Source organism: Stegastes partitus, unplaced genomic scaffold (assembly GCF_000690725.1).
Source record: "Stegastes partitus isolate 25-593 unplaced genomic scaffold, Stegastes_partitus-1.0.2 Scaffold550, whole genome shotgun sequence".
Taxonomy (NCBI): Eukaryota; Metazoa; Chordata; class Actinopteri; family Pomacentridae; genus Stegastes; species Stegastes partitus.
Genome location: NW_007578281.1, coordinates 300,741 through 324,706, shown reverse-complemented (window position 1 = coordinate 324,706; position 23,966 = coordinate 300,741). Strand labels below are relative to the sequence as shown.

Genomic DNA, 23,966 nt, shown 5'->3' with positions numbered 1-23,966 from the left:
CACAGCTCTTATGTTTTGTTTTTTTAGGGAAATAGCAGAAAGCATCAGAACAGCTGGATCACATCTGGAGGTGGTTTGACTCATTTCATGATCAGATGTGTGACCGGTCTAAATGCGGTTTGTGCATTTTACCCACATTCTTAAGAAAACTTTAGTTAAAGGTTAAAAGTTAAAAGGCCACCTAACTAAAGCTGCCTTCAAAAAGTTACTGTAACTGTCTGTGCCAATAGAAGATTAAGTGGAGTATATACAGCCTGTATCTTCTTAAAGCAGCAATGTGACAGGTGAAAGGAAATTCCACATGACTGACAGGTTCCAGTGTTAACGTCAACCTTATTAGAAAAGGGTTGCAATAACGGTCGGTGGATTTAATTGGCCGATATTAACCTGTCACAGAAACATTTCACACACACACATATCCGCATATCAGCGTAAATGTCGACAAATATGCAGCGATAGATTTTTTTATTTTAACTAGACTAATGCAGAAAGAGAACCTTGGGGTAAGCCTGGATGATTAAAAAGTCCATCACCATACAGTTGTCCTCAAATGTATTCATACCCTTCCATTATAGAAAAGGCAAAATTCACAATAGTCGCTCAAATAGCTAGAAACTGAAAAAGTCATAATAAATATTTGCTAAATTCTAATTTAGTGAAATAGGACATGGCTTTTGAATTGTGGTTAAGAAGAATGATTTGAAAAAACAAACAAAACTGTCTCTGACAAATTAGAGCACTTTGCTGATGAGCAGTGGGCCAAAATCAAAATACCTGTCAACAGGTGCAGAAGTCTGACTGAGAGTCACAGAAAACACTTGATTGCAGTGATTGGCTCAAAGGGTTGTTCAACAAATTATTAGTTTACGGATCCCATCATGCTTGTTTGCTTGTTTTTTTTTTTCCTTTTTTAATTAATATTTCTGTTGAACCACAATTCAAAAGCAATGTCATGATTTTCATGAAATTTTGTGTTTATTGTTACTTTTGTCAATTTCAACCTTTTTCAGTGACAGCTGTTTTTTCCTTCTTTAATGGGACGACTGTATATCGTTTTTACTTAATTTAATATAAAGTATAATTATCGATACAGTTTTTAAATGACCCGTATTTGATAGAGGCCAGGAGATAAAGGGTTTATTTTAAATTAAGATACATACAATGCTTATTTGTACCAGCTGAAAATAGTCAGTGTCAGCTCAAACCAGAAATTTTACAGTTGAAAAATAAACTTCCCTGTGGTGAATAAACTATATAATGTGACAGTGAAACGCGAAACTGTTTTTGCATGACCTCAAACATATATTTGGCGTCTCTGTACTGTGCTGTATATTTGTGTGAAGCTCCGCTGATTCATCAAAACCAATAAACTGAAGGGCAAAAGAAGCTGTAAAAAAACTGCAATATCAGTGTAGTTTCGGATTACCGCTTTTATAATTTAAAGACATCACCGTTTTTGCTCAACCTTGCAGTTCTCACGAATGATCTAAAACTAAATAACAGATGACCTGATTATTTAATTGGTTTTCAGTAACAGCCCTAGACCAGTCTCCCATTCAGTCTGTGTCCCTTAGTGAAGCTCCAACATAAATATTTTTTTTTTCTTTTAGTCAGATAAAGAAGGAATTTACCTCTGAATGCTGATTATACTATTGTCTGTGATGGCAGATTGTTGAAAAAGTTGGCCTAACTTCTCTTTATTGTCTGCCTTCATCTGTTCCTGTTTGATCTCACTCTTTGTGGCCTTTTCATGCAGTTCCTTCTTTCCTCCCATCTCTCAATAGCTTTTTTTACTTATTCTGCCTTTTTTTTCTCTATTTTTCCTTCTTCAGTCTGTGTTGTTTCTTGTGTTGAAGCGATACCGACAAACATGCTTAAACACGCCCTTCTTCCACTGTCATTTCTACCTTTTGGTGGCTTTCTAAGCCTGTTTTCCCAAAACCTAGATAACAATCTGGAGTTTCTTTTCTTCTAGACCTCTCTTCATTTGCTGTTTTCATCCAGGCCCCATGTCCTCTGAGATATTGTGGATAAGGGACACCTGTTGCAGCGCTGCAGCTCCCAACTGTTTGGGTGTGTGTGATCACAGAGCAGGGGCGGGTGTTTGGGTGAAGAATGAACTTTAGAGAGCCTGGAAGACAAAGCAGAGTGGGGAAGCGATCAGGCTGAATAGAGCAGAGGATCTGTTGGTCTTTTAGGTCTGCAAAGCTCTTTCTTATTAAAGTCTGCTGTGTTGTGACTACAAGACTCTGTTATCTCGGAATTACTTCAAATGAATTAGGCAGGTATATTTAGGCAGACTTGGGTAGAAAATGCAGTAAACATGAACCGTCACCAGAATATTACACACAGTTTGAGACATCTTACTGAAGGATGCAGATATGGCTTCAGAGGTTACAAGGATGGAGCAAACACAGTAAAATCAGATCAGTTAATAAAGTTATATCACTGCATTCTCAATACCACGTTTACTTTTTTTTGAATAGATACTTATAGATCATTTAACAAAAAGGACATGATCAAAAATACTTTAGTTTTAGTTTTAATTAAATATGCTTGAAGAGAACTAGTTCTGTATGACATGAAACCATGTTGAAAAGTAAGTGTGTGCAGATTTCTACACACATTCACAAATCTGGATGCACACATACAAACTGAGATGCACTTTCACAACTCCTCAATGCATCCATCATCTATTCACCGCTTAATTCTTACTTGGGTTGCAGGGGGGCTGGAGCCTATTCCAGCTGACTCAGGTCACCAGTCTATCACAGGGCAACACTTAGAGACAGAAAAGCACACTCACATTCACACCCACGGACAGTTTAGAATAATCAATTAACCTCACCATGTTTTTGGACTGTGGGAGGAAGCCGGAGAACCTGGACTTTTTCATTAATATTGCTGTAGTGAAACTTTCATTAATGTGTTCATAGTTGTTCTCTTCAGCTAAAGTGGAAGCCCAAAGTAAAAGCTGACAGGGCGGTCATTTAAAGACTCTTTCCTAATTTACTTTAACATGTACATATGGTGTTTTTTTGCATGCTTAAAAGCATATCATGAGTGAAATAAATGCCATGGATGTGTATTTTTGTGCAAAAACTGCAGCATACTCATCCGTGCCTCAAAAACATGGATTCAGACTTCTGGGTTTTCAAACGTCACAAACCAACTTGCAAGGACGGTTTTTGTGTGTGTGGTTTTTTTTTTTTTTTTTGAAGCTGTGCCCAGTTTAACCATGTGTGGCTGAATCACACAAACAGTACAATTTACCACTGAATGGCAATTGGAGAGAAGAGTTAGGCTGGGACTTTATAGATCTGCAAAGGAATCTAAGCCAGTTCAAGGCATGAACAGATTATTTTCTGTAACTTTGGTGCACAAAGATGAGGTTTTAGGGGTTTAATTAATTGCCAGACAGAGAATTTAAATATGGAAGTAACAGTAGTGACAGTTTCAGGCAGTCACTTCTGGAGGACATTCAGAGTGTTCGCTTTCGTGCTTACCCAAAATGTCACAGGAACAGTTTGGTAAAGAATGACAAAAAACAAAAGAATTATAGCTCCACACCCCTGGTTAGTCACTGCATGAAGTGGTTGTGAATGACTAATGCAATTTAGGTTACCTGTTTGATTAGCGCTTCATTTGAAGCGTTAAGTTTCATTTACTTTAATAGCTGTTATGTTTGTGTTGTAGTATGTTATAATTGCACATTGTCCCCGGTACATGAGTATGCAACCGAAGTAAACACGATACTGAAAATGAAAGTTCAAGTGTTCATCAAGATAAAAAAAAAACAAAAAAACACTTGGTCATTTCGCTGTCACTTACTTTAGTTTTACTGGAGCTTACAGTTGGTTTTTTAGGTGGCTCATTATCATGAAAACATAGTTGGGCTATAATGTGATGTTGAAATGTGGAATTCTGATTAAACACAATTTTATAAAGCTGGTGTGTATTAATCAGTGAAATGGATTTATTTATTTTTTTTTATATCTGGGTCATGATACAATGGATTACTTCACTGCAGTGAGAGCACCTTTTAAACTTAGACTGTCTTGTATATTATCTGCAGGTTTACTCGGCTGGATTAGTGTGGCACTTAGTGAGGGGCAATAAACTGACACATATTAACACCAAGTTAATCGCTCCACAACCTTTGTGTTCTCCTGATCGGCGCTCGTCTTTGTCGGCAACACCAAGAGCTGACTTGTGCAACACTTCGGGGCTAATTAGTCGTGATGATGAACATATCCAGATATGGATCTCCTCGCTGAAACCGTACTTTGATGATATGCAAGTCTGAGATACCGCATAGTGACTACATTAAGATTAAGAAGATTGTCAAGCTGGTTTAAATCACACTTTTGACACTTTCACAGGTTTCCTCGTGATAAGAAAAACATGTAGACACACTTGACTATCATATTGTAACATGTATATGTTTATCAACTAGATGTAAGCACACATGCATGCTAACCCAACGACTTTCTCGTCAGGTTGTCAGCGTCCAGTTGGTCTCTCCAGAGGAAAGGCAAAGGTGTGTTACTACAGCGGCTGGTACTACTGCCAGAGCTGCCATCAGGACAACTCTTTCCTCATCCCAGCACGCCTCCTGCACAACTGGGACACCAACAAGCACAAGGTGGGGAAGCGACTGCACAAATAATTTGAAAGTGTGCACTTGCTCTTTCTGAGAGGCTGAAGCAAAATCAGAGTGTCTTTGGGCCTTAAAAGGCCTTGTAATGCTTTTGACTGTTATGCATGCAGATAAACATTAGGACCCCATTACCAGTCTACTGCTTTTCAGGAAAGTGCAAGTTTTCCTAGAAATTCTCTGTCTTCCTAAGAGAAGATCAATAGACTAATAATAATGTAAACAATCTTTGAAAAATCTGTGAAAATAAGGCAGCATAACCACCACAAACAATGAAAGGAAATGTAACATTGTATATAAATAAAAAAATTTCTGTAAAATAGAGATTTTCTTATGCTGATAAATTCAGTAAAACTGCAGTTTTTTTTCTCCTTAAATATTTTTTTCTGTGATTTTACTAGATGTCTATAATTTAACAAAACAAAGGAATCCTGTAAAATGTTCTTTACAATAACACACATCTGTAACATAATATTTTTTTCTAATTTAAATACATTGAAATAATGTAATTTTATGGTCAAATGTAAAAAAAAAAAACTGTTGGTTTTTGTACAGATTTATAGGCCTATGTCATCCATTACAAGCATATAAAGTGCAGTTTTTTGGGTATTATCCACTTATGAATCGGTGGTTCTCCTCCAGGTGTCTAAACAAGCCAAGGAGTTCCTAGAGTTTGTGTATGAGGAGCCACTGCTGGACATCCAGCAGCTCAACCCTTGTCTGTACGAACACTGTGAGGCTCTCAGCACGGTGCTGCGCCTCCGTCAGCAGCTCCAGTCACTGCGGGCCTACCTGTTCAGCTGCCGGGCAACCGTTGCTGAGGACCTCAGGCGAAGGTATGCTGACTTTAAGGTTTCTGTAGCACTTCACAAAAGAAAGTTAGACCACTGTTCTCAACCTGTTGTGGCTTGTGGTGCCTGAAAATAAAACATTGTTTATGGGTTGAATTTCTAGTCTGACACCACACATCCTGAATTACTCCAAATAATCAAAACACTTCTGAAAAACGGAAGAAATGGAGCAGAGTCTGTGATCTTCAGTCCACTTGTAGATTTATTATACACAGAGTGACCATCAACAAACCAAGCTAACTTCGAAGTCAAGTGAAGTTGTCACAAGCAGCTTCACCTAACAAAGGACTCTTTACCTGCCCAAAATGCTTCACAGGTCTCTCCAAAGTAGGATCATAACCCGGTTCTCACCTCCTGTCATGAGCTGCATCGCCACATTGTGTGTGATCATCTTTGCAGGCTTTTGTTTACATTCAAGCCTCATACAGTCTTTGTTTTCTGTACAATCCTGTGATTTATGTTGAGGGTGTTTTATGTTGAGGACATCAGAATGGCTTTTACAAATGCAGTCATGCATGGACGAGTCACCGAACATTTCTATCAAAGCTTCTTTTCAGAATTCACACACTGATCTATTTCAGGAGCCACAAGATCTAACTGACTCATATAGCCTTTTCTCATGTTTATATATAACATCAGTACAGTTTATTAGTAGGTTTTTCCACTTTCTTCTAAATATCTGCCATTTTTATATTTTAGCTTCGACTGTTGTATATTTCAGGATAGCTATACTATATTAGATATATGTAAACACATAGTAAAAATGACTTGCTTAAATGTACACTTGAGCATAATTTGGTTTGAGTTGGTAATTAGCCCGATTATAAGAATGTATTTGTTCATGATGCACCCAGTTGTTCATGCAAACACATGGTTAAAAACATGCAGCCTTAGTTCTAACCTCAGATACAACCACCAAGTTTGAGCTGTCTTAACCTGGTCAGACAGATAAGGTGGGGCAAAGCCAAATTAGTGATAGAAACAAACAAACAATAAAATAATGGTTAAAAAAAAAAAGAAGATATTTCACTGTTGTATAACTAATGTAAAGATTTTAAGATAAGAGTAATGTTTGCTCTCTGTTTACTTTCCATCAGAACAAGTGCTCCCTCATTCTGTATGAGCTGTAACTGTCCACTAGCTTTCTACGTTACACACACTAGACAGGTTGTAATAGTCCAACCTGCTTGAGATAAAAGCGTTTATGACTTTATTGTTTCTGCCAAGGAGAGAAATGGTCAGACTGGTAATAATTCTTAAATGACTGAAGGACATTCACATATAGTAATGTTTATTTTAAAGTTTAGGTCAGATTCAATGATAATGTCACCACTTTTTACCATTCCTTTTGTGTTAAACGCAAATTATTTGAGGTGGTCAGACAGTTCTTTTTTAGTTTAGCAATATAACGGCATTCATTAACTTTGGTCAGAAATACATTTAGTCAAGTAGTTCAAGAGCTTTTAGAGATATATATATATAACTGTGTGTTGTCTGCATAAATATGGAAAATAATGTTCCATTGCCAAAATAAGGATATACAGACTAAAAGGAATTGGCAGAGGCCTGTGAGATACCACATATCAGGCTTGTTTTTTCAGAGTAGTTATTGTTGGTCAGTGAACCTTTAGGGTTCTACAAACAGTAAACAGGGAGTTATTCAGCAGCAAACTCTCCTAATTTGAATCAGGTGGTTCTTTGTTACAATTTGAGTGCAGCTGAATTTGTAGAGATATATTTTTTTTAAATAAAGCATTAATTTTCATGTTTAACATTAGCAGCCTGTGTCGTGAGACTCACACTGACCGATGCTCTTAAATATTTGTTATATTACAAACTGTACACATCTCTTTGTATGATCTGTGTGTGTGTGTGTGTGTGTGTGTGTGTGTGTTTACATGTGTGTGTCTGAGTTCATGTGTATATGTTCCCATAACTTTTATCTACATGCATTCCTGTGTGTGTATATATATGTCTATATCTATATATATATATATACATGCTGCTTACACATAAAAGATGTGTGTGTGTGTGTGTGTGTGTGTGTGTGTGTGTGTGTGTGTGTGTGTTGATGTGTGATGGTCAGAGGGGATGACTGTTTATCTGAGTGGGGTCCCACACTGAAAGCCTTGTCTGAGAGCTGATGGATGCTTCTTGCCACGGTTCAGGTCACTAATACACTCTGATCCGACAGAGCATTTCTGCAGGAGAGTCAGCAGACAGACTTGAATTTAATTTGTTCTTTGTCATATTTAATGTTTTGGTTTTTTTTTTTACAAGTATTTTCTGTAAGAACTATATTTCCTTCTTTGCATTGCACGTAGGCCCGCAGTATTTATGTGATTAAGTAATGCGTATCAGTTTGGATTGCTGATTAACTGTTTCACTGTGATTTTAGCCTCTAAAATGCGAACATTTACTAATATATGAGGCTTTTGTCACAGTATACTGAATACGTTTAGGTTATCGATTGTTGTACTGACAAAACAAGCAGCTTAGCGAAATCACCTCGGTATTGTTGATTTTCTTGTAGCTTTTAAACTTCTAAACGATTCTTCCATTGTTATTATTAGTTTATTAGTGATTTGTTTGAAAATAGATTGAAGTGATTATTCAACCTGTAAACAGTTTCTCAGTTTTATTTAACGAGAAATCTGCCGTATCACGTTGAACAATTTAGATTTATTTTTATTGTGACAGAATATTTTACCAATATATGGCCACTGTGAGTGGACTAGAGAGCAGAAGTATTTCTAGTGAATGTATTGTCAAAGTTCCTAGTAGATTTTTTTTACTGATAGGAGATTCTGAAGGGCAACAATAATGTAATGTCGCTGTAACATTCATGTAAGTCACTTTCTAACAAGCCCAGTCCATAAACTACTGGTATTTCTATCAGCCTTTAAAGAAAAACAAAATACATTTGTCGTACCCTGTTGCAAAGCAGAGCAGCATCATGGCGCTCTGTGTTTACTTCTGTCCCATTAGCTAGTGCCGGCCGGTGCCCCGCCACTTCCAAACACTGCAGGATTGATGAGGGCCGTGGCGCTAAAACCTTCCCGTAGTCATCAGTCTCCTTCGGGGGGGGAGATCTGAAGAGAGATGCCTGTTGCGTACACAGACAAAGTGCCGTGAACACACAATCGCAGCCACATGAGGCACTAAAGCCTGTAAGCTAGAGGCGACTGTATTTGCGACTCCATGCAGCAGTTCTGAGATGCGATTGGAGGTTTACATCTGCAATAGCAACAGAGGAAAAGCTGTTGTTTTACCTCAGAGAATTCAGTGAAGGTGAGACTTAATAAGGTTTTTATTTGTTTGTTTGTTTATTTATTTATCAGGGACAGTGCATTCATACATAGTACCAAAACCTTCCAGTGGGTTTTAGTATGATAGCATCTTTTAAAAAATCTCCCACATTCTGCCATTTATGAGAGACAGAAACTGGAAAAGTCCTTGGATTTTCAATTTTCTAATGGTCCCTGAACTACTGATTCATGGCATGTTGTTCCATCAATAAAATGAACCAAATCAAAGCAAAAAATCACAATATTTAATGAATATTACATTATTATGCATGTTTCATTGAAAAAAAATTACAAAATACAGTGTGCACCACCAGATTCTGTAAAACCTGAGAATTACACTGAATTATTAGCTATCAGTGATTCATCTGCGACCAACTCCACCGTCGAAAACTCAAGGACCTTTCGGCTGAATTGCAGGCTGTGTACTACTACGAGTATTACTTTGTATTGCGTAGAAGCCATTTTTTAGTTCTGTGTACTTCTAGCCACTCTTAAGCTGTTTTGATAGATGTTGCAGGACTTTATTTTATGGAGAAAAATGAGCCCACAGTGAGTAGAAATGTGACGGGAACAAAAAAATGCCCAGAAACTGATGGACTGATTTACTGATGGACTGATGGACAGATGGTTAAACTAAGAGGTGTTTGTGGAAAAGAGTGATATTTTCTTTTACAATGTATCCTGCATAAAGAATCGACGTAATGACGTATTATATATAGTGTAAAAACAAAAAATTCATACACATGGCACATACTTTGACAACAAAGAGTCTGTTTATACATGACTGATAATGTTGTTTGCTAAAGGGCTTAATCAAATGAACTGGCCTTTTGGCAAACCCCTGTTAAACGTTTGTCCTAGCACAGTTCAAAATGTCTGTATTAACTGTGGCAGACACTTGAAACAATGGGTCCTTGATTTCAGACAGAAGTCTGTATTTCGTAAGCACACCGTGCCATTGGCTCAAATGACGGCTATCTGATTTACATGTGGATGTTGGGCTGTTATGTGCAGGTCGCTTTCATAGCTTGTTTGTTGGTGGTTGCTAAGGAATTATCAACCGTTGCTGACGTGTTAGTAGGTTGGAGCTAGGTGATTACGGGTGTTTGCCAAGGTACCACAAAATTTTGGGTGATCACCAGTAGCTGCTAAGGTGTTAGCTGATGGTTGCTTCACAGAATAACATCAAGTTTTTTGCAACAGAAAAGTGTGTTCCTATTTATTTATTTATTTATTTATTTTGGGTCTTCCGCATGACATTCTTGCTTTTTGGAAGGTGTGTGTGTATATAATTATTGACATAAATCAGGGCCTTCTGTTTTGTATTTTGGCTTTCTTTTTTCTTCTTTTTTTTTTTTACAAATTCAAAAACATAAGGAGCACTTGTTGTGGCAGTGCTAGTTAGTTTCTTATTAGGTTGTTGAAATGGATTTGGAATGTACTAATAAAATGATTATGCTGGTATTCATAGGTCTTTGCTGGGGTTTTGTCAGGTGCCTCTAGGCTGTCTTTGATGGTTGCTGGTGTTTATTAAGAGGTTGTGTAGTAGTTGTGAGGAAGTACAACTTCCAAAAAATTGTATCAGCACTTCTCTGACACTTTGTCAACACAAAATGGCCATTGTAAGTGTGAGGAAGATAAGATTTAACATTTTTTTGGTTTGCATTAGATTGTCAAGTAATAGTTTGTGCACCACCTACGCACATTTTCAGAGCTTCCTACATCTTTACACACTTCCTCAGGTTAGACCCTCCCTGAGTACATAGTCATAATCACTGAGTTGATAACAGAATTTTAATTAAAGGTGTGTCTCCTGCGGAGGAAATATACTCGAGTATGATGAAATAAAACATGGTATCAGGTCTTGTGCAAATATTGTCAGTCTTTGGCTTGTGTGTGCGTTTGCGTACACTCATGAATCTGGTTCTGCTGTTTGTAATCTAATCCTAAAATGTGTTAGTTCTCAAGGGCTTTTGTCAAGATCAGCACACACTTTAAGGGTGTGTTCTACACAGTCAGAGAGGACAGTGTGTGTTGTCGTCTCATGAATGCAGATGTGGTAACCATTGGTAACGGACCAAACAGAGTAGTTTGTCAGCGGTGCCTATCACCGTGAGGTGTCTGCATCACACATGGAAACACATCCTCATGTTCTAGTGGCACTCATCACAGCTGTAGATGGGGTTTAACATGGTGCCATCCATCTTAGTGGTCAGAGAGGAGGCCTCGCCACACACAGACACACGCAAGCGTGTATTTCCATCTTGGTCACATTAGCCACTTACGCTAACCTTCTTCATCACAGCTCAATGCCGGACACCACCCCCCAAACTAAACCTAACTCTACTCTCAACATCCCTTTGACGTTTTGTTCACACTGTCCTCACTACAGTAGGTTTAAAAAAAAAAAAAGAAAGATGCACACATTTCATCAGAGCTCTCCATTCTGTGTTTTGTATCATAATATTTTGAGAAACTAGTAAGCTTATGCTTCTTGGATGAATGTTATTACTTTGTTTAGCACCATAGATTAAAAGCTGGATGTTGAAACATTAAATATGCTCATAATGTACCAATAGCATGTAACCATTTTTTCTTAGATATATGCTCGTATGAATAAGATTGTTATTTGAAAACTGGCCTCAACAGAAGCTATTTGGAGTCAGATTGGGCTTCAACGTGGATTCAGTTTGGGCTTCCAGTTTGCATGTAGGCAGTCAATCACCCAGCTCAGTTAGGTAAGGACATTAGTTTATATACATCTCAGCAGTGTTGTCTAGAAGATGCTTTTGCGGTGGTATAAGATATAAATGTGTGCAACACAAAAAAGCTTTTTTTTGTTTTGTTTTGTTTTGTTTTTTTGTTTGTTTTTTTTAAAATTATAATTCTTACAAGTAACAGGCAAGAACATTTCAAATATGGTCAAATAATCAAAGCTGACAGTCAGTATCACTCAAGTGAGAAAAAAAAAAACAGCTTTCTTTGATAATGTTATATAAAGACAAATGCGGCATGTCTCTCATTTTGTGAACGTGCGCATTAAAAAGCATTGTTTTTTTTCCCCCAGTGGGCCTTTATGATAAGAGCTGGCAAAATATTCCAGTTATTCCACTAAAACACAGACTTGATCTTTGCAGTTAAGTGGGGGGGAAAATGGCTATTTATTGGTAATCAGCTAAAACAAGTTGTTGTATCCAGCAGCATACTGGATATCAGCAAAACTAAAATCTTGTGAACCTTAAATGCAGTTTTTGTTCATCATATGAAGAAGACAATACTCGCTTTCATGTGTGAAATTGTGCTTGATTAGCATTTATTACACTATATAGTAATATATCATCTATCTGATGAGCACCAATATAATATCTCTGTCACTTTACCTTTGTTTGTACCAGTTTGTTTTTTCATAGACATTTATGTTCTGAACTGTTTACATCATGGCTCTGAAGTATTGTATTTTCTCATCTTTATTATACTAAATATTTTGTGTAGAAACAATGACAATAAAAGACAATACATGTTATCTTGCTGCTGGAAGATGCAATGTTGTGAATTAAGATAATATGGTGAATGTTCAAATAGTGTTTCTCTTAATTGTCATTATATTTAGAAAAAGATGAATTTAAAAAGACACTCCTGCAGTCTTTCTTTCTCATGTAAGGTGAAGCCTCGGAGCATTTCATCAGCATCTTTTTTCTGATTGTTTGAATGATGCTGTAAACGTCTTGTGTGTTTCCTTCTTGTGTGTCTTTACAGGATTTTCCCCAGGGAATACCTGCTACAGCACATTCACCTGTACTCCATGGCTGATCTGCAGCAGGTACACACACATTATGACACACATGCCTAGGCCACTTCCCACTTCTTCAGATTATCTGTTTTAATTAGGAGGAGTTTGGGTAAAGATTTATGGTTTGATATAAGAGAAAGGCTAGGTTAAGGCAAACAATGTCTGGTGTTGTGCTGCCATCTTCATAGTAGCAGATGTTGTCGGGAGAACCGTTTAATACACATTTCGTAGGGCAGGTATTGTGCTGTCTTCAGTTTTCCCTTTCTTTGTTTCTCTTCCTATTGTCACCACGTACTTGCTCAAAGGCACCCCAAAAGAAACTTCAGTTTTGTTGGGTTTCTCTGTATAAATTTTGTACGGTCTTCTACTGAACTTAGTGTATTGCATAGCTTTTTTGTGCATGTTAAAGGGCTGCAAAATTGCAAAACCCAAAATCCACACTAAAGGGAGTTATTCCTTCCCGTAGAAAATTCCTTACCTGCCTGAAACGCCTCGTTCTCCGTTATTTATCTACGTTGTATTACATTTAAATTACATTTTCACATTTCAAACAGAGGGTGAGAAGAGTTGCTGCAACAGTGTACAGTATGAGGAAAAATAATGTGTTTATTAAACATTAAAGCACGCAAACATTTTCTTGTAGACACCAAAAATATAAATATAAACCTGCAAATGTGCACAATATGGACTCTTTAACCTCATTCACTTTACTGGTAAGAGTGAAGAGCTTACGTTGCATATTTGAAGACATTTGCTAGCATAAGTGGCCAGAATCCTTGTTTTGTTACAGTGATCTCTCATTGTTATTCCATGTAAGAAAACATTAGAAACATGAGAAAATAGACAGTAGTAGACAGTAGCTCTTCTAATTTACGTATCTAGCTCAGCCATAGGCACCTCTGTTGTCTAAAAACTATGAATGAGCCACACAAGTGCACAGGGTTACATGCCCTTTCATTACCGAAAACACACACATTGCAGTTCATTTTGACTCAGGCTGCAGGGAAATTAGCGAAAGCACCAAATGTGTCTTAATCCACCACTAAAACTAGTCCCCAACAAATGCTACAAATGCTAGCAGTTTAAAATGAGCTGTGTTTGTGCTTTTGAACCAGTGTGGTTGCAGCTGAGAGCAACAAACAGGGCAGTAAAGACGACTAACACAACTGTTAGTTTTGGTCTTTTCATGGAATTTGTTGACAAAAAGCAACCTATAGAATAATGCCGGCCTTATCCTTAATGGTAAACACAACCTCTCCTTTGTTTCTTTGGCAACTGTCCATGTCATAACAGTGATAAGAGTGGGTAATACCCTCTAACAGCTCATTTGAAACAGGGTTTAGCACTTTCAAGTGTCCTGATCCAGGAAAACAATGGATACAGTGGAAAGAATTTATATCTTGCATTGTGAAAACTCTGCCTTGTCTATTATATTCTGATATCAGGACACCTCAGTGTTGTTTAATCTGCAAATTTCCTTATCAAATTACAAACTGTCGTATCTCTAAATGCGTGCCTGCGATTAATACTCCACCCACCTCTGTTTTAATTCATTTTAAATGTTTTTAGTTTCGCGTTTTTTAGCAGAGATCATAAGAAAAAGAAACACTCTCCAGCCTTTCAGCGGTTCAGTGTCGAGTCGTCGCAGTGAGTTGGGGGGTCACAGGAAAGCGACCACAAATGGCTGAAAAGTTCTTTTGTTTGTCATTATGTTCATTATGTTGTACTCTGCCCCATTTTTTTTTTCCCTCTTTCATCCCGCTCTGACTCAGAGCTCGGCCACAGACTCTCACGGTGAAAGAGACTGAACCCCCGTCTTCTCCTCCTCCTCCACTCCCACACTGTGTCTCTCTGCTTCACTAATTGGTCACATTCAGAATCAACAGGCAGAAAAACAAAGCGTGACATCCCTCCATTCTTCCCAACATCCCCTCGGCCTCACACACGCTCAGCGCACATGTGTGTCATGCATGTGTGTGTGTTATTCCCGGCTGAAACTCTACCATTTACTCACAAAACCTCCAAACTGGTGGTTTCGGTACTGATTTCAACAATAGCAGTCTTTTGGTAGAGTCTGCACAGCTTCCCCCCGCCTCTCTCGGAGGTTCTCAAGCACTCTGCCTCTTAATTGGTTTTCCATATTAACAAGCTTGTTTCTTTTGATTCGCCTCCTGAATAAAATGACGCTCTTAATCAACATGGCTTTTTTTGTTCCAGCTCAGAGGTCAGTGAAGGCTAAACTCCCCCGGCTAAAGCCTGGACCACACTAGTCTTTTCACCTCACGACAAATAGCCTCCACCCATATCCCCTATTAGTCCCCGGTTCGTTTTTTAGAAGCCATATGTGTTTGTCTAAGGACGCTCTGCCCTTTTTCCTCTCGCTGGCCTTAAGGATGGTTTCTGGGGTTTTGTGTGAGCGCTGAAGGAGTAGCAAAGTGTTTGTGTGTGCGCATGCAGCAGGCTTCCCACACTGACACCCTGGCATTCCCTGTATGCCTGGCATGCCTCTCCACTCACACTTGTCCAGACACACAGAGGCCTCTTAAGTAAATGTTGGATGTTCTCAGAAAGATTTGCAGTTTCTCCTCATGGCTTTGAGTGCAGGAGGAGTTTTAAATGCCGAACACTGTATTATATGATAAGAAACAAACAATATATATATTAATGAGCTAAAAAATGTATCGAAACTCATTTGTTTTTTGTGTTTAAGGGTCACACCATGCCATTGGAGGCCACAGTTGTAGATTCTCAATAGAGCTAGCAATTGCCTGTTAATTGTTTCCCAATTATTTGATTAGTTGTTCAATCTATAAAATGGTGGAAAACATCAAAGGCCAAGATGATCCTCAAATGTCTTGTTTTGACCTCAATTGATAGAGAGTCCATTTGCTTATTCACCCTACCGAGTCAATCGATGGGACTTTGAAGTTAGCTGAACCCAAATGATGTTGGAGAACGCTGGGTTTAAATGTGTTTTACCCTTGATAGAGTTGTGTGCATATTTCGATTGTTTGTTCGCCATTTGTTTAATTGTTTTCTGAGCTGTCTTTAAGAAGCAAAGAAACCAGAAAATATCCCGATTTGAGAAGTAGGAATCACAGAATTTTTTTTGATACATAAGAAATATTTTAACTCAGTATTCAATTATCAAAATAGTCTGTGATTTATTTAATAGTTGACACTTCGTCAACTATTAAATAATAATTCGCAGCTCCAATTCTGACATGCAAGGCCTTTAAAATGTAACATGAGGCCTCCTTATAAGTCAGTGTTAGATCTTCATAGAAAGATTTACAGTTTCTCCTCATGACTTTGAGTGCAGGTGGAGCTTTCAATGCTAAACACTAAATATGATAAAGAACAAACACAGTGCTGCATAATAACCAACTAAAAGGTATCAAGATGAGTTTATATTTTTGTTTTAATGGGTTGCACTGTGCCAGTAGAGTTGTAGATTCTGACCTAGACTGTTTTCGTTTCATTGTTGATTGTTTTCTCAATGATCTAAATGGTTGTTTGGTCTATAAAATGGTAAAAAAAAATATCCATCAGTGTTTTCCAAAGCTGGAAGATGTTGATTTGTCTTGATGATGTGTGTGTCTTGATTTGTCCCCAAGTGAAAGATAGTCAGTTTACAGTCATAGAGGACGAAAGGAAATTATTAAAAAATCTTCAAGTATAAGAAACTGGAATCAGAGATGGTTAATCAATGAGTTGACAACTATCAGTTATCATTGCAGCACTAATTCTGACATGCAAGGCCTTAAAAATGTAACATTAGACTCTGGCTGCTTGTGTTTCCTCCCACATCTATGATGCTGATAGAGAGCATCGAATGTAAAGATGGCAAAAAGCACATTAAAAAAAAGATGCATAATTAAGACAACATTTCTATCAGATTAATGTTTGAGACTCTGAGCTGCTAGTCAGAATCAACCTCATAGATATCTGCAACTGAACTACTAAACTCTCAATTCAACCATAAGTCTGACTTTAACTGGTTAATATCCCTTTTAAATAAAACTAAACCACATAAACGTAATGTCCAGATACATCAGTGTGCATGTTGGCTGAGAAGTAGAAAGAAACTGTAGTGCAGGAAAGCCAAATAAACTCAAAAGTAGTAAAGAAATTACATCATGTTTGTCCACCAGAGAGCAGAAGTTAATTTATCAACTGTAAATGTCATCAAGTTTAGTGTGTCTCTTGGTCAAAATATTTAAAAAAAAAAGGGACACATCTAAGACAAAAACAAATTGTTCATTTAACTGTCTTTAAAGTGCTTCAGATATAGATGTAGTGCAGATTTTGTGTTCAGAAAAGCTGAGGTTGGATGAAATGAAGAAATATTTAATGTTAATAACTGCTTTCAGAATTCATCCATCCATCCATCAATTATCTATACACCACTTAATCCTCATTAGGGTCGCGGGGGGCGCCAGTCTATCACAGGGCTACACTTAGAGACAGACAACCAAGCACACTCACATTCACACCTACGGACAATTTAGAATCACCAATTAACCTCAACATGTTTTTGGACTGTGTGGGAGGAAGCCGGAGAACCCGGAGAGAACCCACTAGACATGCAAACTCCACGCACAAAGATCCCAGTGCCCCCACCAGGATGCGAACTGGTGACCTTCTTGCTATGAGACAACAGTGCTATTAACTGCGCCACCTTGCAGCCCCCTTTCAGGATTCATATTTGGTTAAATGTGTGTACTTCTGTTATGAGACACGTTTAAGTAAAATTGTGCAAAATGCCATAGTTCTTTACAAACCTGACGCACAACCAATCAGTGAAGGTTCACTCACAGCAGCATCCCAACTACACAACAACATCGGCGTTAATAGAAAACATTTAATCAGAGTGAGGCAGCAAAACATGTCACAAACCAGTTGGACTTCATGTCTGTTTAGGGGGTTAATAGTTACTAAAAGCATCACAGCCAAAAATAAGAAAAGGCACCTAGTTTAGAAAGTATTACCTTGTGTTATAAAAGCTTTATAAAGAAGCAAGTCAGATTTTTCCAGGTGAATTTTGATAAATTGGTGGATGTTTGTTGTATTGTTTACATGTTTTATGTATTCAGATTTTTATATTTAGTAGGTGTTGTCTCAGAACTATTCTTATGGTACTTTTCTTACCTTGCAGGTCTTTTGTTTTGATTTCTTTTCTGTAACGAGGCCTTAGTAGAAGAACATTTGTAGTATTAGTGTATTTTCCAGATTTTGTCTTTAGGTCGACCTCTTTTTCCAAAACACACCAAGTTTGAATTGTTTTTGTTGCTTTTTTTTTGCGAGAATCCCTAATCATACTGAGCTGTTTTGATCATATATCATAAAGTATAGTTTCATCCTAATATCATGAGCTACTAATTTTAATATTGGCCTGAACCTTTTAAATATTTTAAACCACATGTCTAATTTATATGCATAAGTGTAGCTCCTCTTCAAGCTATTTGATATATTCAACTTTAACCATGTCAATATAACGCAGAAATTCATGGCAAGGATTGTAGTTTTGGCTCCTTATAACTATTTGTGTTTCATATTTGTTCCAAAGTTCACACGTTTCTAGCCAACATTGTTGACATGTAACCATATTTGTTGGTTTTTGGGTTTATACAGTGACACCGGTTGTGTAGTTCACCATCAGATCTGCCTGTCTGCAAAAGAAAAAAGGAACAACGCAAATCTTTTTATTAATCTCAAACGAGGATGTGCCTCAGAGTCGTTTCAGGCAGCAGGGACAACAGCGTATCATTACTGCGCCTTTATTTTGTCTTGCACGGAGTTTCAGTATTAAAAGGGATTTTATGGCTTTTCGTTTTGGAATTTCCAAAGCAGACAGTTTAATTAAATTTCGCTTCTTTTATCTCGTCCCCCTTTATTGATGTACACAACGTCCAGATTTCGTGGGACTCTTTGTTTGACTTCTGCATTTATCACTTGTCAGGGACGCGTGTTTTAAGGTTTATTTGTTAATCTGCAAAGAAAAGAAAAGCGTGTCTCTGCTGCGTACATGTGCTCACCTGGTAGGTGGCTGCGAAATTTGGGGAACCCCCCTGAGAAGGCAGACTTCACCGTGGAAATACTGACATCCAACATACATCAGGTTTTCTGTGTGTCTAAGAGAGAGACAGTGTTATCCAAACAGAGCTCACCCTGGTCTTTCCAGCCATGTAATCCCAGCTGGCTTTCTAGTTTCTCAATGGAGCCGTGTGTGTGTGTGTGTGTGTGCACGTGGGTGTGTGTGTGTGCGTGTGTGTGTGTGCGTGTGTGCGTGTGTGTGTCGGAGAAAGGCAGGCAGGCGAGCGGCTGTTAAACAGCAGTTTTAGGGGATTAGGAGGTTTTGGAGCACAAAGACTCTGCGTGGAGCAGAGAGGGAGGCTGAGCTGGAGGGGAGGAGTTTAGGAGGATGGATGGAGGGAAGTGTGTAAAGTGTGTATATGTTTTGGGAGGGTTTTTGGAGGGAAAGAGGGTCAAATAGGTGAACTTATCTGGAGGGTTGTACTGCAGGCTCAAATGAATACATTCTACTTGCACTGTGCAAATTCTATTTTGTTTCTGGGTCTTTAAACTGATACTGCTGTTGTGCTGGAATATTTAGATTTTCTTTTTTGTGTTATATGTAGTACAGTGTTTCTGAAGTTACAGTAAGAAGGACACTAGCTTTGTTTTCATCTCAAGCGAATTTAAAGCAAACTTTTGGAAACAGAGCAAAAAATAATAATAATAAAAGATTATGTTTGTTTATATTTACTGCTTTGGAGCAAATAAACCAGACTTTGTACTTTTGTCAGAAGATGGCGTGACGAAAATAGAAAAAGTGTAACGCAAAACCAATTATTTAACAGCTGCTGAAAAAACCTAAAAGAAGAAGAAAGAAACAAAACAGAAAAGTTAAGAGAAAGGTGTATTTATTATTTCGTATCAGCTGGTTTTAGTTTCATGCTGTCTGGAGGTGAAGACAACAAGAGAAGCAGAAACAGCTGATCAGACAACGAGTTAAATGTTCGCAAAGTCAGAACTTTTTCGTAAAGGGCGTTCCATCTCTATTATGTATTTTAACAGTTTTTCAAAAAAGTTAAAAAAAACAAGCAAGCGTGAAAGTTTTATTTGTAGAATTAGGAATCTGTGTGGAATTTTGCTGTTGACGTTAACTTTTTGTAGTGCACTACTATAAAACGTGTGTTATGGGAACACGCCTACTGTTCTCACTAGTAATCCCAATGTGATTAGTAGCAAAAAATGTGTACTTGTCGCAGATCTCGTTTTTCTTACCTCCATTTTTCATGATTGTGGCAGGGCAGCTAAAAGCAGATACTGAAATGTGTAGTTTATAAAGCAGTTGTTCTGTTAAAGTTTCACTGTGAAATGTTCAGAAACCCCTTGTTTTTAATGACACAAGTGGCAGTTAAATGAACTGCAGTCAACATGCTGTGGCTCACATTAGATCTTTATTGCTCAGACTATAGATTATTCAATTTTACAGCACTGGCACAGCACTAAAACAAAGTATAGAGGTAGTCCTGGCATTGGCTATAGTTTTACTAATGTTTTTTTTCGTTTTCTGTTTTGTCCCTCCAAGGGTCGAATGCTCTACAGATGTTGACCCTAGTTTTCTTCAGTCGTACTCCTGTTTCGTGGAAGTTTCCCTTTCTAAACTAACGTTAGCTAGTTTTGCATACTGTTGATGCTGTTGGGAAGAGGAAGAGAAGGATTAAGAAAAGGTACTCCTGAGTGAGAATACACACTACATCATTCAGATTTTCCCCAAAAATGTGTCCTGAATTCGTTAGAAATCTGTTTAGAAGCAGTTATAGGCAACCCAGAAAGTCAGCAAAGACAACATTTTTTAAGTTGCGTGAAAATTGCTTCACATTCCTACGCATATTACAGTCGTCCTCAAATTTATTCATATCTCCCATTGAAGAAAGAAAAAAACAGCTGTCACTGAAATACGTTGAAATTGACAAAAGTAATAATGAATAAAAATGTAATGAAAGTCATGACATTGCTTTTAAATTGTGGTTCAACAGAAATATTAAAAATCAACAATAACAACAACAAAAACCCAAGCAAACAAGCATGATGGGACCCGTATACTAATATTTTGTTGAACAACCCTTTGAGCCAATCACTGCAATCAAGTGTTTTCTGTAACTCTCAATCAGACTTCTGCACCTGTTGACAGGTATTTAGATTTTGGCCCACTGCTCATCAGCAAAGTGCTCTCATTTGTCAGAGACAGTTTTGTTTGTTTGTTTTTTAATTATTCTTTTCAACCACAATTCAAAAGCAATATCTTATTTCACTAAATTATAGTTTAGCAAATTTTTGTTTATTATGCTTTTTTACAGTTTCTAGTTATTTGAGTGACTATTTTAAAATTTGCCTTTTCTTTAAGGGAAGGGTATGAACACATTTGAGGGCCGTACCTTTAAAAGGAGCTTTGTCCAATGCAGTCCCTCATTACAGTTTATATTTGTGTCTGATTTGAGAGCTGAACTGATTCAGACTAATTTTACTTTCTCTGGTTGTTTTATTTAAAGATAAGAGATTGTAGGGCGACATATATTTCATATTTGATATCTTTGATGCACTCTGATTATATTAAAATCAGAGTGCCTTTGATAGTTTCTGGACTGCTGACCAGTACTGAGGCCTCCATTCCTTTTTATCTTTACTGACTCCTGGCTCCATCTGTTAACACCTGATATTGTATTTTCTGCGTTTTATTCTACTTATATGACAACAAATTCTTATTCTGGAGTCACTCTCTGACTGACGTACTGTTTGGCCCAGACTCTCAGGACAACCATCAATATGTGGCTGTATTGTTCAGGTTGGAAGTAGTCGACTGAATTATCGTCCCCGTGTGACCCTGCTGGCCTGCACTGCTTCAGTAAAGCTAATAAAATGCTCACTGAATATTTATAGCAAGCAGTAACAGCTGGGATGTAGGAATTTTAAGAAAATGGGGGACATTTATGGAACTAAATGCAATAATATCAGCAGTTTTTCTGAGCAATTCAGTGTTTATAATGAAAATTTGCATCTCAGCTTTAGACACATGAAGGAAGCTGGATTTAATTTACTTGTAGTGTTCTTTATTTGGCCCTGTCCCCCTTTTCACCCATTTACTTCTGTCACTCGCCATCCATCCATCTTCCTCCTACGTTCCCATCGTCCCTCCAGAGAACCAGTCAGCCACCAGAGCTGCACTGCCAGTCGTTTGATTCTGCCCAGTCCAATTATAGCGGGCCTTAATTACTGAGCCTGTCAGCCTCCATCAGCAGAGCCATTCGTCATGTGGACTGGGCTGGACCGGACTGAGCAGGCCTGCTTAGGGTTTGGTGTGGGCTGTTCTGGGCGGAGGGGGACTCGTATATCCGTCTACCTGTCTGTCTGTCTGTCTGGAAACATTTATTATGTCTAACTGGACTCAGGTTGTTCATTCACAGAAGAACATTAAATTAGTGACACTTGTGGGTGCACTGTGGAGTTTTTACAGTTTAGCAGGGGCCTCTTTATTAAATTGTGCATACAACAACTTCAGACACACTGGAAGCGTTTTATTTTTTATATACCACAAACAAAAAAAAGACAAGTTATACAGATGTTAATGTTGCTAGCTGTAAATGTGTGTGTTTGTGTTCTTTGTTCTCAAAATGTACTTTGAATTTTTGTTTTTTTGTACTTTCTCCACTCGTGACTAAACATTTTTTAAGTGGACTCGTAATTTGAGAATAAATTCAATTTTTTTCTTTGTTTACTCAAGTTTGAGCATCTTTAAAGGTCATCAGTGATTCTATTCTAGTACTTCTGTCAAAGACGTGCTGCTGTTTCAGTTTTAAAAGGTGCTACAGAAATAAGAGCCAGAGGGACAGTATCTAAATATGTTAACTAGCTAAATATCAAAGTCTTTCTCCCGACTCCACTTGTAATTTAAGTGGGCTATTCTTTGACTCACTTTGTGCTGCTTAGGTTGAATCCTTCCAGTGTCTTTGCTACTTTTAAAGTCAAAAGTGTTTCAGCTGGGTTTTTAGGGCAACATCTACACTAATGGGTTTTTATTTTGGAATGCATAACTTCTGCTGCTTATACAGTCAAGCCTGAAATTATTCATACACCTGGCAATTTTTGACTTATAGTTACTTTTATTCAACCAGCAAGTTTCTTTGTCAATGACACAGGCGTCTCCCAAAAGATAATAAGACGATGTACAAGAGGCATCATTGTGGAGAAAAAAAAATCTTAGCTTTCATTTACATTTGGACAAAAAGTGGCATTTCCTTCAATAATAAAAAAGCCTTTATTGGCTATTATAGCAATCAAACACTTCCTATAATTACTGACCAGTTTTTAGTAGTACACTAATGTAACTCTATTTTAGTTTGACAACTGTTGGGGTTACGTTTTAGTCTGAACAGGCAGAAATAGAGACTTTTGGTAATGATGGCGCAGACGTCCATGTTCACTTTCTTATTGGACCTTACTGTCACCAGCTTTGTTCCCTGATTTGTCAAATTCTTATATAATGTTTTCCAGAAGAAAATAACAATATCAGCCTTTGCTACAGTGGTTAATTCATACACAGATAACGAAGTAGGTTGTACACGCTGCCAAACTTTTTGTTAGCGGCTGTGGTGCAGTGTTCATCAGTGTGTCTTTGATCTTACTTGTGGCTACAGCCGTTCATCTTCTGTAGTGTTTACAGAAGATGTATGCTATCTGAAGGTCATTAAGCCTCACAGAAGACTTTGTCACCGTGCCTACCTGCTCTGTTCACTAAAGTAAGAGTTGAGACAGGAGGAGATATTGTCCCATTGTTATTTAACTTCACTGCCCATTTAACGGCTCATTTGCTTTGGCCTAAATTGTATTTTTAGGCTTTAAGTGTGTTTTTCTCATGTATTGGCATCTAAGCACTTCACCTGTATTCAGCCTTGTACTTGCAGGCCTCTTGTTTAGACACATAGGCAGAGCATTTGCTGTTGTTTGTGCTAAGCTTTCTGTGTAGACATGCTGGGTTTTCACTGGTTAAGAACGGACCTTTGAGGGGTCTGTATTGCCTTATTTGACAGAAATCTATGCATTTTCCTGTCATTTCTGATCATTTCTAAACCAAAATATCTGTTGATTAAATGAAACCCCAATTAACAATCTTTAATTTACCTTGAGAAATCTTATTTAGGAGCTTCTGGAGAGGTTCTGTAGAATGTGATGAAGTGTTTCAAGAATGCTGACTTGTTTTTCTGAGTGTACCAAAAAGCACCTGCATAAATAAACATGTGGTACTTTTATAGTGTCTGACGGCACTGACTAGAATAGATCCTGTTATTAGTGAG

The 23,966-nt window shown here is 37.8% G+C and overlaps 1 protein-coding gene across 1 annotated transcript in view; it reads left to right on the top strand.

Annotated features, from left to right (window-relative positions):
• The window catches only part of plekhm3 (pleckstrin homology domain containing, family M, member 3), a 67,199-nt gene that overhangs the window by 27,311 nt on the left and 15,922 nt on the right, over positions 1–23,966 (top strand). Inside the window, exons 3-5 of the mRNA XM_008288272.1 lie at positions 4,500–4,645; positions 5,300–5,493; positions 12,573–12,636. Of these exons, the coding sequence (XP_008286494.1) occupies positions 4,500–4,645; positions 5,300–5,493; positions 12,573–12,636 (404 nt within the window). The remainder of the gene's footprint in view (positions 1–4,499; positions 4,646–5,299; positions 5,494–12,572; positions 12,637–23,966) is intronic.